Source organism: Ochotona curzoniae, unplaced genomic scaffold (assembly GCF_017591425.1).
Source record: "Ochotona curzoniae isolate NIBS_2020 unplaced genomic scaffold, NIBS_Ocur_1.0 patch345, whole genome shotgun sequence".
Taxonomy (NCBI): domain Eukaryota; kingdom Metazoa; phylum Chordata; class Mammalia; order Lagomorpha; family Ochotonidae; genus Ochotona; species Ochotona curzoniae.
The window spans coordinates 933,563-952,168 of record NW_024466912.1 but is presented as its reverse complement, the minus strand read 5'-3'; the positions used below and the strand labels follow the sequence as shown (position 1 = coordinate 952,168).

General features: G+C 61.9%; 1 protein-coding gene across 1 annotated transcript in view; it reads left to right on the top strand.

Moving 5' to 3' along the window:
* Positions 1 to 15,542, top strand: part of LOC121167179 (double-stranded RNA-specific editase 1-like) — a 34,514-nt gene extending 18,972 nt beyond the window's left edge. Inside the window, exons 8-10 of the mRNA XM_040996568.1 lie at positions 4,777 to 4,958; positions 14,695 to 14,873; positions 15,295 to 15,542. Coding sequence (XP_040852502.1) covers positions 4,777 to 4,958; positions 14,695 to 14,873; positions 15,295 to 15,474 — 541 coding nt within the window. The 3' untranslated portion in view covers positions 15,475 to 15,542. The remainder of the gene's footprint in view (positions 1 to 4,776; positions 4,959 to 14,694; positions 14,874 to 15,294) is intronic.
* The last annotated feature ends 3,064 nt before the right edge of the window (positions 15,543 to 18,606 follow it).

The following is an 18,606-nucleotide window of genomic DNA, read 5'->3' as shown; positions in this document are numbered from 1 at the left end:
AGGACAGCTCACCACGTGCACATGGTGGCTGGCGTCTGGGATCCAGGCATGAGACGCCCCGTCCTGAGACCCACTGCACATTTGTTTCTGCAGGCCTCCAAGCAGACAGAGCCCTGGGGTCCCCTCAGTAGCTGCATGCTGAGGGCTCACATTTCCTCACCTGCCTTCCTGGATCCCAGTATCACAGATCACAGGCTCACATGTTGGCTAACCATTAGTGTGGAGGTCCCAGATCCCATGTTCACATGTTGTCTGTGGTCAGTGAGGAATTCCCAGATCCAATGTTCAGATGTTATCTGTGGTCAGTGTGGAGTTCCCAGATCCCATGTTCGCATGTTGTCTGTGGTCAGTGTGGAGTTTCCAGATCCCATGTTGTCTGTGGTCAGTGTGGAGTTCCCAGATCCCGTGTTCACATGTTGTCTGTGGTCAGTGTGGAGTTCCCAGATCCCATGTTGTCTGTGGTCAGTGTGGAGTTCCCAGATCCCGTGTTCACATGTTGTCTGTGGTCAGTGTGGAGTTCCCAGATCCCATGTTCACATGTTGTCTGTGGTCAGTGTGGAGTTCCCAGATCCCATGTTGTCTGTGGTCAGTGTGGAGTTCCCAGATCCCATGTTGTCTGTGGTCAGTGTGGAGTTCCCAGATCCCGTGTTCACATGTTGTCTGTGGTCAGTGTGGAGTTCCCAGATCCCATGTTCACATGTTGTCTGTGGTCAGTGTGGAGTTCCCAGATCCCATGTTGTCTGTGGTCAGTGTGGAGTTCCCAGATCCCATGTTCACATGTTGTCTGTGATTAATGTAGAGTTCCCAGATCCCATGTTCACATGTTGTCTGTGGTCAGTGAGGAATTCCCAGATCCCATGTTCACATGTTGTCTGTGGTCAGTGTGGAGTTCCAAGATCCCATGTTCACATGTTGTCTGTGGTCAGTGTGCAGTTCCCAGATCCCATGTTGTCTGTGGTCAGTGTGGAGTTCCCAGATCCCGTGTTCACATGTTGTCTGTGGTCAGTGTGGAGTTCCCAGATCCCATGTTCACATGTTGTCTGTGGTTAGTGTGGAGTTCCAAGATCCCATGTTCACATGTTATCTATGGTTAATGTGGAGTTCCCAGATCCCGTGTTCACATGTTGTCTGTGGTTAGTGTGGAGTTCCCAGATCCCGTGTTCACATGTTATCTGTGGTTAGTGAGGAGTATGGCTGTACAGACATTCCTGCTCTGCAGTCCTCTGCACGCCAGGTATACCAGGTCACCTTGATGCCCACATGGCTTTGCACTGCCATCCTGTGCTCTGCCTCCACCTGTAGCGTGCCCGCAGCATCTCCTGGGGGCGGGACTGGGGTGAGTGAATTTTCTGTTTTTATTTCTCTCCCAAAGTCCTTACTTCTCAAAAGTGTCCATGAGTGGTGACTTTTCTTCCCCACTGGCCCCTGTCCTGGCCATCGCAGTTTCTGTGAAGCACACACTGATGGTCTTGGAGAGAACTTGTACGTGACCATGGCTTGCTGCTGTGGCCCTGGGGAGTCTTGTGTGTACTCAGGGCTGCCTGTCCAGTCAGAGTGCCCCTCTGCAGGTCTCGGGGACTGACATGGTCACTGGGCTGCCTGTCCAGTCAGGGTGCCCCTCTGCAGGTCTCGGGGACTGACATGGTCACTTTCCTGGATGACTAGCTCGCAGGCCCTTCCTCCTCCTGCTTTAACTCCTAGAAGATTCACATTTGTCCGCGTAAAGGGTGGTCCAACTCCCTGCAGTGTCCTCTGGCTCGGAGATTTCAGATGCTGAGTCTTCACAATCACTTTCGTAATTCTTCCCTCCGCGCCTCTGACGCATTTCAGGTCAGTCCTGGTAGGTTTGGCGTTGGGTCTGCTTGAGCTCCATCTCTTACCAACACGTGAGTCTTAACTCCTGGAGCATCTCATGACCCTCAGCTCCTTGGGGCAGCTCCGAGATCTGCATTTCCGTAGCGTCAGTTTCTGTACATTGATTTTTGTCCTTTGAGTGGGTCATTGTCCCTGTTCCTTTGTACACCTTGGGTTCTGTGCTTGCTGGCATTAGAAGAACCAAATTATGTGCAGGCTCTACACGGGGGAAGCTTCTGACCGGTCCACTGGGCTGCTGGCCGGGTTGGGAGTGATTTGGGTTTTTTTGCTCCTTTGACCCCACGATCTGCTTCTGCTTGCGCCACCTGCTCTCAGTGGCTCCTGCCCCAGGGCGCCTCTGAGGTGGCAGGCCAGTGCCTTGCGCAGACAGCAGGTGCTGGAGCCCTGGAGTGCCATCCTGTCCCCCAGGGGAGCAGCTCTGCAATGGGAGGCCTCTCCCCAGTTGCCTGTGTTTTCCACGTGGGTGCTGCGGGTGTCCCTGCTACGTTTGCTGGACCCCTCCTAGTGTCACTGTAGCCTATGAGAGGGTCTCAGGAGTTGTAGGACCCCCGGTCCATGTGTCGTTACTTCCGCATCTCTCTGGACACTTCATCATGGACCCAACACTGAGCACATGAAACAGTTTCCACTCAGACCCTCACAAATGTGCTCGTGGAACTTTCTAGGCAGTCATCAGAAGTTGGCAGCCATTCGCAGGTAAACGGGTAAACAGATGGCGGGGTGTGTCCCAGTTCTGGGCACTGCCATGTAGAAGACTTGCTATGCCAGATTCTGTTTTTACATTTCTAGAAATGCCAAGGGCAGGGCAGAGCGCAGGCGTGAGTGCCCGGGGATAGGTTCTGGGTCAAGGAGGGACAGTTGGGGAGCCAGAACCTGGCTTAGGCAAGCCCATCCTTGGCGTGTCAGTCACTCCTTGCAGTCACAAAACCTGGCGGGGGCTGGATGCCCCTGCGCTGCCACGGGTGAACAGCAACCCTGGCGGGGCAGGATACCCCTGCACTGCCACGGGTGAACAGCAACCCTGGCGGGGGCAGGATGTCCCTAAACTGCCACGGAGGCAGGATGCCCCTGCGCTGCCATGGGTGAACAGCACCAGGAGTGAGTTCCCAGGAAGCAGCCACTGCCCCACGGTGCCCCAATGTCCTTTAGGGTCCCCGGGACCCCAGTGGTGCCGTCAACAGCTACAGCACTCTGACAGCCTTGCTCCTGGCGTGTTTCTGTTTCCAGTTGACACACATGGTGCAGAGCTGGACCAGGCGGAGGCCACGGACCTGGCCTGTGCAGAGGCAGTGGGGCCCAAGGACTCATGCGTTCTGTGCTGTCCCCAGGGCACACAGCAGTGGGAAGCAGGGACTGAGCCAGGGCCTGACCCCAGACATTCGGGATGTGACATGGTATCCCAAGTGGCACTGCAGTCACCGTGCCAAACACCCACCACAGTGACATGTTTTAAAATGGATGTGAGTGGGAATGCCTCTTAGGAAAACATATATTCTTTAAATGAACGCCTCAGGTGCAGGCAGAACAAGAAATCGCACACACACACACACACACACACACACACACACAGGTCTGGAGATGCAATCCTGGCTCCATTTCTCCTGCCTGGCACGGGTGGGGGACGAGTTCCATCTCCGAGGTCTCCATTGTGAACTCTGTGTCCCAACACAGGGGGGGCTGTCGGCAGAGGGTGGCCCTCAGACCCAGAGCACTGGTACCCAGATCTGCACCAGGCAGCCACGGCTCTGCTTGCACAGGCTCTGCGGGGCGGCTGGGCCGGGGACCAGACAATGCGGCTGCAGTGCAGGCAGCAGAGGAGGCAGTGCTGGGGGCCTAGTGCTCTCTGGTGGAGGCGGGCAGGTGAAGCCATCCTGTGAGGCCACCTGAGGGCATAGGGCTCTACGCGGGCTACATGCAGGGTGGGTGTGGTGGGAGTGAGCAGGCAGCTGCCGTTCTGGGCGGGGACTGCGCTCAGTCCTCAGGGCCAGGCTGGGTCCTGGGTCCAGGGGACGAGTCAGCAGTGCTGGGAACTTGCACAGGTGTGCTGCTGACCAGTGCTGGGTACAGGGCCGCAGCATGAGGCCACACCTGGCCAGGGTCTAGCTGGGGAGATGCAGCTACACCTGAGGGGCGTCAGTGTGCGTCTGAGACCCTAACCCGATGAGCGCTGCTTCTTGCCAGGGCTGCGGACCCTGCCAGCGCCCAGGGTCCTCCCGCAAGTAGCACAGGGCAAAGGCATTCCTACAGGGTCACTGTCAGGAGTGCCCAAAACAGAACTGACTGTACCCCGGCACAGACAGGACTGAACCCTGACCCTAACCTGGCCCAGTCAGGGCTGAACCCTGGCCCTAACCCGGCATAGACAGGGCTAAACCCTGACCCTAACCTGGCCCAGTCAGGGCTGAACCCTGGCCCTAACCTGGCCCTAACCCGGCACAGACAGGGCTGAACCCTGGCCCTAACCTGGCCCTAACCGGGCCCAGTCAGGGCTGAACCCTGGCCCTAACCTGGCCCTAACCTGGCCCAGTCAGGGCTGAACCCTGGGCCTAACCCGGCACAGACAGGGCTGAACCACCCAAGGTGGCACCTGTCCTGAAGCACAAATCTGGGTTTGCCATCCTTCCTGGGACTGCCATGCCTGTCATGTGTGGCCAGGCGTGTGGGCCGCCCCCGCTCGCTCACATAGGAGGCATGCGACGGGCTGACACCTTCTACAAGCCCTCAGTGTCCTGCTGGGAGAGCAAAGGTAGAGACTGCCTCCTAGTTTACAGTGACTTTCCCGAATTTTCTCAGACTGTGGCCTGTTGCACGGCTGGTCGCTGCCCCCGGGACTGGAGCCTGGGCTGCCGTGTGGGGGCGGGGGCTGGGCTGCACGCCCCAACACGGTCTCCTTCCCCACAGGTGGAATGTGCTGGGGATCCAGGGAGCACTCCTCAGCATCTTCGTGGAGCCCATCTACTTGTCCAGCATCATCCTGGGGAGCCTCTACCACGGGGACCATCTCTCCAGGGCCATGTACCAGCGGCTGTCCAACATCGAGGACCTGCCCCCCCTCTACACCCTCAACAAGCCCCTGCTTAGCGGCAAGTACCTCCCGGCTGCCCGCCCCGTCGGGGGCCAGTGCCTCCCGGCTACCCGCCCCGTCGGGGACCAGTACCTCCCAGCTGCCCGCCCCGTCGGGGACCAGTGCCTCCCGGCTACCCGCCCCGTCGGGGACCGGTATCTCCCGGCTACCCGCCCCGTCGGGGACCAGTGCCTCCCAGCTGCCCGCCCCGTCGGGGACCGGTGCCTCCCGGCTGCCTGCCCCGTCGCCCCGTCGGGGACCAGTGCCTCCTGGCTACCCGCCCCGTCGGGGACCAGTGCCTCCTGGCTACCCGCCCCGTCGGGGACCAGTGCCTCCCAGCTGCCCACCCCGTCGGGGATCAGTACCTCCCGGCTACCCGCCCCGTCAGGGACCAGTGCCTCCCAGCTGCCTGCCCCATCAGGACCAGTACCTCCCAGCTACCCACCCCGTCAGGGACCAGTGCCTCCTGGCTGCCCGCCCCGTCGCCCCGTCAGGGACCAGTGCCTCCCAGCTACCTGCCCCATCAGGACCAGTGCCTCCCAGCTGCCTACCCTGTCGGGGATCAGTACCTCCCGGCTGCCTGTCCCATCGGGGACCAGTGCCTCCCAGCTGCCCACCCCGTCGGGGACCAGTGCCTCCTGGCTACCCACCCCGTCAGGGACCAGTGCCTACCGGCTGCCTGCCCATCGGGGACCAGTGCCTCCCAGCTGCCTGCCCCATCGGGGACCGGTGCCTCCCGGCTGCCTGCCCCATCGGGGACCGGTGCCTCCCTCCTGCCTGCCCCTCCCCAGTGGCCAGTCCCTTGCCAGCCTCTCTCCACCTGTTCCAAGTTGTGTAGCACCACCCCCTGCTCTCAGGGCAGCAGCAGAGCCTCCTCTAGGCTGACTTGAGAAGAGCCGTGTCCCTGGGGCTTCCTGGGTTCGGCCCTCTTACTCACATGGAAGAAATCCCAGCGGGCTTGGCCCCCGCAGACTCCTCTGTCCCCCAGCAGCTGTGCTCGCCACGGGGCTGACTTGGGAGATTCCTGAGTGGCCACTTCCCTGGTCACTGGCTGGTCACTGGTCGTCCTCTCCCGAGCCACCAGGGAGCCCTGTCACAGCGCAGCCTGGCACGCACCTGCAGCCCCGGGCCGTGAATTCTCAGCCCTGTCCACCCTTTACTACAGCTCTCTCTTCTGTTTAGAATTCAGTGGCTGGCAGTAAAGTGGACAGGAGCTTTTCAACTCATGGTCCTAACTTCTAAGCCCACCTTTATTTAAAAGGAAACAGCAAAGGTACTTTGATCCTTCTAAAACTTATCAACTTACTTGTTTTGAGCTCAAAACTAAAACCATAACTCAAAACTAAACCATATTCCTTGGTGTGTACGCGTCTGCCCCTGGCCTGGCTACTAGCATGCCTTTAATGTGAGGCAGTGTCACTGGGGACGTTACTCGGTGTGCTGTAAGCTGTTTAAGATCAAAGCTGGCTGATGTTCTTGGGGCGAGTGAGCTCATGCTGCTGGGCCCGGCTGTGTCCACAGGGCCAGGCTGTGTCCACAGGGCCAGGCTGTGACCACAGGGCCAGGCTGTGTCCGCAGGGCCCGGCTGTGTCCGCAGGGCCAGGCTGTGACCACAGGGCCAGGCTGTGACCATAGGGCCAGGCTGTGTCCACAGGGCCAGGCTGTGACCACAGGGCCAGGCTGTGACCATAGGGCCAGGCTGTGTCCACAGGACCAGGCTGTGTCCGCAGGGCCAGGCTGTGTCCGCAGGGCCAGGCTGTGTCCACAGGGACCGGCTGTGTCCGCAGGGCCAGGCTGTGTCCGCAGGGCCAGGCTGTGACCGCAGGGCCTGGCTGTGACCGCAGGGCCAGGCTGTGACCGCAGGGCCAGGCTGTGTCCACAGGGCCTGGCTGTGTCCATAGGGCCAGGCTGTGTCCGCAGGGCCAGGCTGTGTCCATAGGGCCAGGCTGTGTCCACAGGGCCTGGCTGTGTCCGCAGGGCCACGCTGTGTCTGCAGGGCCAGGCTGTGTCTGCAGGGCCAGGCTGTGTCCACAGGGCCAGGCTGTGTCTGCAGGGCCAGGCTGTGACAGCAGGGCCAGGCTGTGTCCATAGGGCCAGGCTGTGTCCGCAGGGCCAGGCTGTGACCCCAGGGCCTGGCTGTGACCACAGGGCCAGGCTGTGTCCATAGGGCCAGGCTGTTACCGCAGGGCCACGCTGTGTCCATAGGGCCAGGCTGTGACCATAGGGCCAGGCTGTGTCTGCAGGGCCAGGCTGTGTCCACAGGGCCAGGCTGTGTCCGCAGGGCCAGGCTGTGTCCGCAGGGTCAGTTTGTGTCCGCAGGGCCAGGCTGTGTCCGCAGGACCAGGCTGTATCCATAGTGCCAGGCTGTGACCCCAGGGCCAGGCTGTGTCCGCAGGGCCAGGCTGTGACCGCAGGGCCAGGCTGTGACCGCAGGGCCAGGCTGTGACCACAGGGCCAGGCTGTGTCCACAGGGTCAGTTTGTGTCCACAGGGCCACACTGTGTCCGCAGGGCCAGGCTGTGACCGCAGGGCCCGGCTGTGACCGCAGGGCCCGGCTGTGTCTGTAGGGTCAGTTTGTGTGCACAGGGCCACGCTGTGACCGCAGGGCCTGGCTGTGTCCACAGGGCCAGGCTGTGTCTGCAGGGCCAGGCTGTGTCCACAGGGCCCGGCTGTGTCCACAGGGCCCGGCTGTGTCCACAGGGCCAGGCTGTGACCGCAGGGCCAGGCTGTGTCCACAGGGCCAGGCTGTGTCTGCAGGGCCAGGCTGTGTCCACAGGGCCAGGCTGTGACTGCAGGGCCAGGCTGTGTCCACAGGGCCCGGCTGTGTCCACAGGGCCCAGCTGTGTCTGCAGGGCCAGGCTGTATCCACAGGGCCAGGCTGTGACCGCAGGGCCAGGCTGTGTCCACAGGGCCAGGCTGTGTCTGCAGGGCCAGGCTGTGTCCACAGGGCCAGGCTGTGACTGCAGGGCCAGGCTGTGTCCACAGGGCCCGGCTGTGTCCACAGGGCCCAGCTGTGTCTGCAGGGCCAGGCTGTATCCACAGGGCCAGGCTGTGACCGCAGGGCCAGGCTGTGTCCACAGGGCCAGGCTGTGTCTGCAGGGCCAGGCTGTGTCCACAGGGCCAGGCTGTGTCCACAGGGCCCAGCTGTGTCTGCAGGGCCAGGCTGTGACTGCAGGGCCAGGCTGTGTCCACAGGGCCAGGCTGTGTCCACAGGGCCCAGCTGTGTCCACAGGGCCAGGCTGTGTCCACAGGGCCAGGCTGTGTCCACAGGGCCCGGCTGTGTCTGCAGGGCCAGGCTGTGTCCACAGGGCCAGGCTGTGTCCACAGGGCCAGGCTGTGTCTGCAGGGCCAGGCTGTGTCCACAGGGCCAGGCTGTGACTGCAGGGCCAGGCTGTGTCCACCACGCAGCCAGCTCAAGGCAGAGTGGCAAACCCTCCCCACTCACCATGCTCTGCATCCGGGGGCTGTCTGCTGTGGGCGCTTTATGAAGAGGTTGGTTCTGCTCAGAGCTGGGCAGGCTGGCCAGTGTCCGGCACAACGGGACTAGCCTCCCACACTGGTGTTGAGCCTGATGTTGGCAGGAAGGGGCAGATTCAGAAGCTAGTGACGCTGTGAGGGGAGGTAGGGACAGGCCTTTGGGGGCCGAGTCAGCTCTGTCCTCGCCCAGCAGTCACGCCGCAGGAACCACCTGGATCCCCGGGGAGCCACAGCACCCCTCCACAGGCAGCCATGCCCCGCCACCCTTGTCAGCATTTACCAGTCCAAGCACCTGCCTTGTTGATGGGCCCAGCCCAGGCTCTCCTGGGGGAGGTCTCAGCAGACTTCAGCATTGGCCCCGTCTCTGGCGGCCGCCTCGGGACAGGGTCCTCTCACCTGGAGACTAGAGCACATGGGTTTAGAGCCTTCACATCCGGCTCCTGTGTGTCCAGCAGACCCCAGTGCTGGTCTCAGTGAGCAGGCATTCATGAGTGTGCACCCCCCACAGGGCCAGCCCTGTCCCCTGCATGCTCACCAGTGCCGGCCATCCCTCCACTCCTCTGCCTACGGCATACCATGGGGCACCATGGGCAGCTGCAGCAGGCGTGTGGATCAGTGCCCACCTCAGCTTCATCTGCTGAGGCAGGGACGGCCCGCATGCCCATTCAGATCCTCCAGGGGGGTCGGCAGGAGCTCCAGGGAAATGGAGGGAACTGATGCCAAGTGTTAACCTAGGCCAGGCCTGCAGCCAGTGGCCCCTGGCCCTCGGCCTGAAACAACGCCTCCAGAGCCTGGCTGTGTGCTGAGTGCTCAAATCAGCCGGACAGGCAGCTCCGACCCTGTCAGGGAGGTCAGCAAGCGGCCGTGGGCCTTTAGTGAAGCTGGACCCACGAGCATGGGTGTCACTGAAGTGGAAGGGAGTCAAATAAGCAATGTGGAGCAGTGGGAGGAGCAGGCGGACGCGTCCAGGGACGTGGAGTGGCGGGAGGAGCACTCGGACGCGTCCAGGGACGTGGAGCGCTGGGAGGAGCAGGCGGACGCGTCCAAGGCAAAGGGTTTGGAAAGGCCAAGACTGATCCCTCCTCAGCTGGTGACCCGCACACAAGAACAGCTGGGATGCGTGGGACTGGGTGTCCGTGTCCGTGCCTGCATGTCCACACTGTGCATGGTGTGCTGTGCCGACTCACGCCTCCCCACTGAGGTCTGGCCCCAGTGTACTTCACTGACCCCCAGGTCACACAAGGTCAGCACTGACCCCCAGGTCACACAAGGTCAGCACTGGGTTCTCTGTGCCTTGTGTTTTCCACCTTGTTAATGCCAGCATCTTTCCCAGCTTGCGTGGCCTGGTCTGTTGGGTGCTGTCCCAGCTCGTGTGGCCTGGTCTGTTGGGTGCTGTCCCAGCTGTAGGGCCAGGTCTGATGGGTGCTGTCTGCCGGTAAGCCTTCCTTAGCCAGAATTCCGTCTCATGTCGTGTAGTCATGGGGCCGCCGAGGGCATTGTGGGGATGGGCCGTCCGTTCCTCAGGGAGCACCACGCTGGCCAAGGCCGTGCCGCCTCAGGACGGAGCCAGAGAAGCATCTTTGGGATACAAGTCAGCCAGGACAGAAATCCTGAGTGAGCGGAAGCCTTGCCCCTCCTGTGTCTGCGATGAGCCCAGGGTCAGGTCACTCTGCAGGCGCGGGAGCAGCCCTCTGCCAGGGACCTGCCCTCAGGTGTGGAGCAGCAGGGCCGAGGGGCTGCCAGGACAGCATCAGCAGGAAGGAAGGGTTGTGTCCAAGCAGGAGTCGCCGAGGCCAGTGGGGTCAGGGTCACCGGGGAAGGCTCCGTGGCTGAGCCGAACACTGATGGCAGTCGCCTTCAGGAGAGCGAGAGTCGAGCCTGGTCCATGCGGACACGCTCCCTGGAACAGGAACTAAGTGGAAGGGCTCTCCCCGGCCTGAAAGGCGTTCCACCAAACACTGGGACAAAGCCATTTTTTAAGAAGATGTGTTTATTTGTATTGGGAAGGCAGATTTACAGAGAGGAGGAGAGGAGGGGTAGGGAAGGCACCTCAAATCTCGCCACACCCCCTTTTTTTCTAGTTGAAAGGCAGATGAGATTTACATGGGAAGATCTTCCATCCCCAAGCAGCCGCAGCTGGAGCTGAGCTGATCCGAAGTCAGGTGCCTCTTCCAGGCCATGATCGAAGACCGAGTTGACACTCACAGGGCTTCCCACGCCACAGTCGGGCGGAGATGCACCGGGGGTTGCCGAGCAGGTGGCTTTCCCTCACTACAGCGTCAGCTGTAGGAGGTTTAATTAAAACAGCGGCGCTCCAGGCACTTGAGTTAAACCCTGCGGTAATTCTTGGAGCAGCAGGCAGAACTGGAGCACGGCGTGTGCGGGACACGACACTCCAGCAGAGGTCCCAGGTGACACAGCAGGAGCGGAGGGACCTCGCCCAGTGGTGGCAGGTCCACAGGACATGCGTTGGTCCCAGAACCTCAGCTCACACCTCGCACCCCGTGCTACCGGCTTGAGCCTGGCCCTGCCGTAAACTCTGCAACACTCGAGGTCACAGCAGTGCAGCCAAGAGACTCAGAAACACACCCTGGGACAGGAGAGAACTGATGAGCCTCCGTCAAGATGTGAGCCACGCGGTGTGCCAAGACCCCAGCTACAGGTGTGGACGAGGACGCCCGACAAGCACCTGACCGCAAGACTCAGTCAGAGGGAGTCCATCCGCCCGGGGAGGCCCACCTGCAAGTCTCAAGGACAGCTTGAGAAAGGCAGGGCTCGTCCTGACGAGATCCGAACCCACATGCCGCTGTCTGCTATGCCAGTCCCGGCTTGGGTGGAGCCTGGGAGCCTGGGAGTCCGTATCGGGCCCCACGCTGCAGCGCCCCGCTGCTGGAGTGCAGGCCTCGCTGAGGCCATGTCCCAAAGCTGCGTGCTGTGTGTGGCTGCGTGGGCCCGTGGGTGCTGCGGCTGGGGAACACGTGGGTGGGTAGGACTTCTCTGTTCAGCCAGCATGGCCAGGGCATGGCAGCCTGTGGGCTAGCTCTTCCAGCGGGTTCTGCGGCTGCAGCCCGAGCCATGTGATCCCCTGGGGAGGCAGGGCCAGCCCTGGGGCAGGGATGGCTGTCACAGTCACCCGTCGTCCAGCCTGCTGACCTGCTGGCAGCAACAGGTGCAGCCCGGCTTTTCCACGTATTTGTTGGTTTTGCCACCCTTAGACAACCCCCACCCGAGTCGTAGGACAGAACCCGAAGATGGGGTGATCAGAGAGCCCAGGGGGCGGGATTCATCTAGAGCAAAGTCGGAAGTAAAGCAGGCAGGGAGAGAGAAGAGACCAACAGGCGAATCAGAAAGACCCCCAGAAACCCCTCATTGAATAAACAGAAGCCCCTCCGGGGGAAAAATAACCTAGGAAGAAAAGCTGCCCTCCCGCTCCCCCTTTCTCCCTGGCTTGTTAGGCGCAGACCTGCCTGCACGGCACAGGCATCACTCGGAACCCACCCGAATATCCCAAAACGGGTGGTATTGGACCAGGGTCACACTCTGCCCACTTCCAGGCTCCCGGTAGATTAAAACCATCATGGTACCAGGTGCATGATGGGAAGTGAAGTGCCCACTTAAAGCTGGCAGGACCCTGGAGCTGGGGCAGTGCCTCCTGGCCAGGCTACAGCACCCACTGGCAAATGCTGAGGTGAGGTGGGCCATGCCAGACTGGGCTGCAGCACCCAACCAGCACACGCAAGACTGCGGGGTAGGGAATGAATACAGTAGGGGGAGCTGCATGGAGCTCCCCTGCTGGGCCACTGCTCCCACTGGTGAGCGTGAGAGCTGGGACTGGGGGCAGACCAGGTCGGGCAGGGCTGCAACACCTGCTGGCTTCATGTGAACTCAATCAGGGGAAAGCCAGGCTGGGCTGACTGTTCCTACTGCTGCAAGCATAAATCAGAGTGGGTGAGGGTTGGTTGGGCTTTGCCGCAGCATCAGCTGGCAGATGCTGGCACAGAGGGCAAATTCTGCCAAGTTAAACTGCAGAACCACCTGGAGAGTACAAGATCCAGGAGTGGGAGTGGGCCCAGTAGGGAAACAGTGGGCACCTCCCTCTTGGGTTGCCACTCCCACTGGTGAACATGAGAACCAGGACTGGGGCAGGCATGGCTAGACAGAGAGTGGCACTCACTGGCATGTGTATGGGCTGGATAGTGGGCTGGTTGGGTTGAACTAGGCTTCAATGCCCATTGACGTCTATGAGAGCTGAATGGATGTGGGACAAGCTAGACCAGTCTGCTGTACATACTGGCAAGCACAGGAACCAGGGCAGAGGGCAGGCCCGGTGGGAGTTATTGAGGGTCGCTCTGACAAGGCTGTAGCTCCCACTTATTTACGTGGCCAAGTGTGTGGTGGGTGGGACCAGGCTGGGCTGCAGCGCCCGTTGGTTTCTGTAGAGGACAGAGCTGGAGACGGAACCGACCCAGCCAATCACCAGTGTGCGTGTAAGCTGTTTGGGATGATGGTCTGTGCTGGACCCTGTACTGGTGAATACACACAAGAACAGGCCTGGGATTGCCCAGCTGAATGCTGGACTCAGAACTCACACCATGGAGGAGAACTGCAGGTTCCATGGTCTGACCATGGAGTGCATGTCAGAGCCGGGCCTCCTCAGAGGCTCAGACGGAGCAGTGGACAGCATATCCAGGTGCACATGGAGGATATGGCAGTCCATCAGAACCTGCAGAGGACACCTGGCACCACAACAGAGGACAGAACAAATCAATCAACTACCCCAGCCAAGTGCTGGCAGTGAAAATCTGGGCAAATGGAGACTGTGTCAACCAGTGGATTCTGGAGAGATTTCATCGCGCTTGGAGTGGCGAGATGGGCAGCCATTCAGAACTGTTGGACTAGCAAAACCACTTGAGCAGGACCCCGGAGCACGCCCCACGCTGGGGACCTGGAGTGGGAGGCTGGGTGGGGCTTCTCCCTTTATGTCCCTCCTTACCCCAGACACAGGAAGGAAAAAGAATGTGACAATAATGGTCTTACCCACTTTCCCTTGAACCTTTGCGCCCTAATCAACTATGTAAAGATTATCAACAAAAGAAAAGTGCCAGGACCTAAAGGTGGCAGGTGAGGGTGGCCTCATCCTGAGGCTGGCACTGATTTACACATGCCCAGGTAAGGGCACTGGGCCGGACTGAGCTGCCCACACAGGTCTGAGCAGATGCCCTGTGGGCAGGGAGTGCCTGGCCAAGACTGCAAAACTTGGACTCCTCTCACAGTGGCCCGGAGCGGGCACCTCGGCCATCGCTCGTGTCTGAGCTTACACGTGGCAGGCTCTGTCTCTGGTGGTCTGGCTCAGGGTCCCTCCAGCTGGAGGCCACCCTGACCGCCCCCAGGCACCTTCCTCATGCCCTGGTCTGGTGACCCAGGCCACCTGGCTTCCCTGCGTCGGCCCTGCCCGGGGTCCTCGCTCTGAACACAGGCCCTGTGGTTCCAATGGCCCTCCAGGGAGAAGTGGGGCAGTCCAGTGAGGGCATGCTGACCAAGTGTGTACTTGGCAGTGCTGGGAGCCCAGGGTGCTGTGTGCCAGTGAGGGCATGCTGACCAAGTGTGTTCTTGGCAGTGCTGGGAGCCCAGGGTGCTGTGTGCCAGTGAGGGCATGCTGACCAAGTGTGTACTTGGCAGCGCTGGGAGCCCAGGGTGCTGTGTACCAGTGAGGGCATGCTGACCAAGTGTGTTCTTGGCAGTGCTGGGAGCCCAGGGTGCTGTGTGCCAGTGAGGGCATGCTGACCAAGTGTGTTCTTGGCAGTGCTGGGAGCCCAGGGTGCTGTGTGCATGTGCTCTGGCCCTGGCTTGTCCTCAGACCCTGCTGACCCATGTGGCTCTATTGGTGTGTCACCCCAGGGCCTGCACTCCAGCCCAACATCTGCCTACAGCTCCCCACAACCCAGCAGGCTCCCAGGGTGGGGTGGGTGGCAGAGGAAAATGGGGTGTCCTGTCCCTCCCAGGGCTGTGCACATGACACTGTGAGGCCCAAACCCCTGGCCTTGGTGCCAGGAGTGTATACAGGGCTCGTGTCCCGGGGTACCCCGTGATGACTGGGCGCTGGTCCCCCCAGCTGGTGACCAGGGGCTCCTCCCCTCTGAGGGCCTGTGTGGGAAATGCACGTACGAGAACATCCCGTGTGCACTGAGGCTCGCTGACCCAGCCCAGCGTGACACACGCCCCAGTCTGTCTGCTGACAGTGTGCACCGGGGCCTGCTCACCCTGCTCTGTCACCTGCAGGCATCAGCAACGCAGAGGCACGGCAGCCAGGAAAGGCGCCCAACTTCAGTGTTAACTGGACAGTGGGTGACTCGGCCATCGAGGTCATCAATGCCACGACAGGGAAGGACGAGCTGGGCCGAGCGTCGCGCCTGTGTAAGCGCGCGTTGTTCTGTCGCTGGACGCGCGTGCATGGCAAGGTACTGAGGGCCCCGTGGCCACTGCCTCCACCTCCCCCCAGTGCCGCTCCCATGGCTCTCTGTTCCTGCCACCGCATTGGGAGCTGGATGCTCCACAGGTGTCCTCGGTCCCCGGCTGGCCCAGCCTGTCCGGGTGGGGCTGGCTGCAGAGCCGCCTCTGGCCACACACGCATTCTGGAGGACGCCCCCACGTTGTCCCTCTCTGGCCAACTGTGCAGCTTTGGGGCCCACTCGTGTACCTGCTGTGGTGGCCGCTATGTGGCCTGCTGGCTGGTCAGTGGTGGTTTCCTTGGCTTGGCAGCTGTGTCTGCCGCCTCTGCTCTGGGACCAGCCTTCACACTGGAGTGGGAGGTGGTGCAGGGCACTTCTCCTGGGAGTCCTCTGCCTCCAGCACCCTCCCATCTCTGTTCCTCCTCCACAGGCGCCCCCCCACTTGCTGCGCGCCAAGATCACGAAGCCCAGCATGTACCACGAGTCCAAGCTGGCAGCCAAGGAGTACCAGGCGGCCAAGGCACGGCTCTTCACGGCCTTCGTCAAGGCGGGTCTGGGCGCCTGGGTGGAGAAGCCCACGGAGCAGGACCAGTTCTCGCTTACACCCTGAGTGGGGTCAGCTGTCGCCCAGCATCGCCCCGAGTATCGTGGTGGGATCTGGGGCCCGTGCTCACCTCGGGGAGGGTGTGGGCACCATGGGGACCCCCGGCGCCTCCTGCCTCGTCCCCCGCATCCCACACCCTGGACCAAGGCAGGCACAGGCATCCAGCAGGGCTGAGGCTGGGCCTGTGGGGTGCTGGCCCGGTGCCGCCATCTGCTGCGCCGGGCTCTTGAGTTCAGCACACCTCCCCGTGCGCCCGGCACCTGCTTCTAAACTTGGTTTGCATTTAGAAATTGAGTTCTACTGAGTAGGGCTTCCATCAATTTAGGCAAATAGAAATTCCTTTGTGTAAAATTCTTGAATAAATAATTTATTCAGAGCTAGGAATGTGGTCTATAAAACAAGAAGCAATTCTGTCAGGCCCCTTCTACACCCCATGAACTGTGTTCCTGCCAGGGGAGCGAGGGACCGGGCAGGACAGGACCACCTGCACACAGCCCGGCTCACGATCCCGGGTCCTGCCCAGGAGTTCCCCACGTCCTCAGGGGAAGCTGGAGCTGGTGGCGCAGGGCGGAAGCAGTGAGAGGCCACTGCCCCTTTCCAAGTCAGGAAGACACGGGTGGCGGCTGCCAGGAGCCAGTGGGGTGGAGAGACAGCAGCTCAGCCAGGCCGGGCCAGGTTGCATGTGCTGTTGGCGCCCTGGGGACAGACCTGGTGTCACAGGGGGTGGGGCCAGGAAGGCTGCTCGGCTCCCCCACCCTGGGCCAGCCAGGTGGCCGGGCCCCTGCAGCCTATGCTGGGGGGTCCCCCTGGTGCCTTGCTCCCACTCAGGACAGAGCAGCCAGCAGCAAGTGCCCTCCACCAGGCTGCCTCCGTGGCACTGGGTGTCCTGAGGGGAGACTCGGGGGGGCAGCCCCGCCACAGCAGAACCAGGGCACATGTCGCTGACCCCACACTTGGGCATTGCAGGCTCAGGACTGGCAGAGCGGGGCCATCCAGCTCCCATCAGCCCAGTGGGCGTGGGGGCCCCCGCCGGGATGGGCGGTCCCACTGGGGAAGCCCCATGGGCACCTCTTGCAGGCCCACGTGTGGACCATCCACAGGGCAGTGGCTGTGCGCCCGCAAGGTGGTGTCCTCATTTCTAGAAATCATATTTTTTTCTAATGGGGATTGGGAGATGGACCTAGTTTTTGAAAAATACATGGACTTTGGTTAGAGAGCCCTGTGCGCATGGGGTCTGGGTGGTCCCTGAGCAGAGGACAGGCAGGCTCCCGAAGTGCCTGGCCCAGAGCCCCAAGGCCAGCGGGCAGTGCCAGGGCAGCTTGAGCTGGGCAGGGTGCTGGCGCTGAGCCCACCTCACAGGAAAGCCTCCACCCCAGGAGCAGGTCTTCTGAGTCAAGCATCCAGTTGGGGGCATGTGGACAGGCGGGCGGGCATGTGGACAGGCGGGCATGTGGACAGGCGGGCAGGTGGGCGGGCGGGCGGGCAGGCGGGCCGCTGCTGTAAGCTGAACACAAAGGGGTTGTTTCAGATGGCCCGGGACCCCAGTGCTCAATGGCCATCCATGGGGCAGCCCTGCGTCCCCCGGGACGGCCTTGTACCGCAGGAGATGGTCCTCAAGGTTCGGCGCCCCTCCTCCGTGGACACCTGCCGGCCGACAGCTGACCGAGCCAGTGTCTCCTCCTCCCTCCATTCCTTCCCTCTGGTCTGTTCCTCATCGGGCTGGGTCCGTCTTGTTTGTGAAGGCAGCTGTGGACACCCCAGAATCCATCCGTGTATGTAGGGGCACCCATGGATGCCCCCGAGTCCCTCCTATTTGTGGGGCACCTGCAGAGGCCCCAGAGTCCGTCCTGTTTGTGGGGGCACCCGGACACCCCCGCTTCCGTTGCTTCCAGACGGTTCCCCCGGAGAACTCAGGGCCGCCCCAGCCGCAGCCTCGGTCCAGCGAGGACCCGACGTCCCCATGGAGACAGCGTCCTCCTGGCAGCCCCGACTGTGTCCGTGCAGGGGCAGTTGTCCGCGTGTCCTCGTCCCTGCCATGTCGCATCTCCCTGAGCGTGAGGACGGGGTGGGTGCCGCGCCCGTCTGTCTGTACATGTTGCCCGCTCTCGCATGAACTCACGCAGGCCGCGCATGAGACGCTGTCGCTGTAGACAAAGGACCGAGTGCTCTCGGCACCAATAAACGTTCACGACCATGGCACGGCTGGCGTCTTCCTTCCTACTCACACCGTGCCCCACCCAGGCGCCGCCCCATGACGTCCCGGTGCCCATGGCGCCCATGGCACCCATACCCCTCTGTTGTTGCTTCACCACCTCCCTGTCCCAAGCAGCAGGGTCCCAGCACCCGTGGAAGACAAAATCCAAAGAAATTTATTGTAGCACAAAAACCCTTAGAAGCCTGTCCTTCTGTCACGGAGTGTGTTCCCCCAACCCTGTGGGAGGGGGAGGGATGGGGTGAGGTGGGGGAGGGGAGGGAGGGGGAAGAGAGGGAGGGGTGGAGTGAGGGGAGGGAGGGGGAGGGGTGGGATGGGGTGAGGTGGGGGAGGGGAGGAGGGGGAAGAGAGGGAGGGGTGGGGTGAGGGGAGGGAGGGGGAGGGGTGGGATGGGGTGAGGTGGGGGAGGGGAGGGAGGGGTGGGATGGGGTGAGGTGGGGGAGGGGAGGGAGGGGGAGGGGTGGGAAGGGGTGAGGTGGGGGGAGCGATACAGCTGCGTGTTGGGTTCCATCTGTGGCCAGGGCTCAGGGAAAGGGCCGTGCAGGGGAGGGGCTGGAGGGACCCCAGTGGCCAGAGCTGGGACGCAGCAGGACACGAGTCACGTGTACTCAGGGTCCGCTGAAGGGCTGTGCATGCACAGGTGTGGGGTCCCCCTGTGGGCAGGGGCACACCCTGGGGCAGTGTGCAAGTCTCCTGTCACCCTGAGTGCACCGGGCACTCGCCGAGGGGCCTGGGGCAGGGGCCTTGAGGGTCACTGCTAGGAAGGATGCCAACACCATACAAAGCAACCCAAACAAGAGGTAAGACACCAGATGTACACGGCGCGTGGGCTGGAGGGGCACCAGGAGGAGGGCGACCACAGCGGGCTGCCCATCCTCGCCTGCCACACGTCCTGCCTCTTGGGGTTCCTAGGAGGCTTCCAGGGC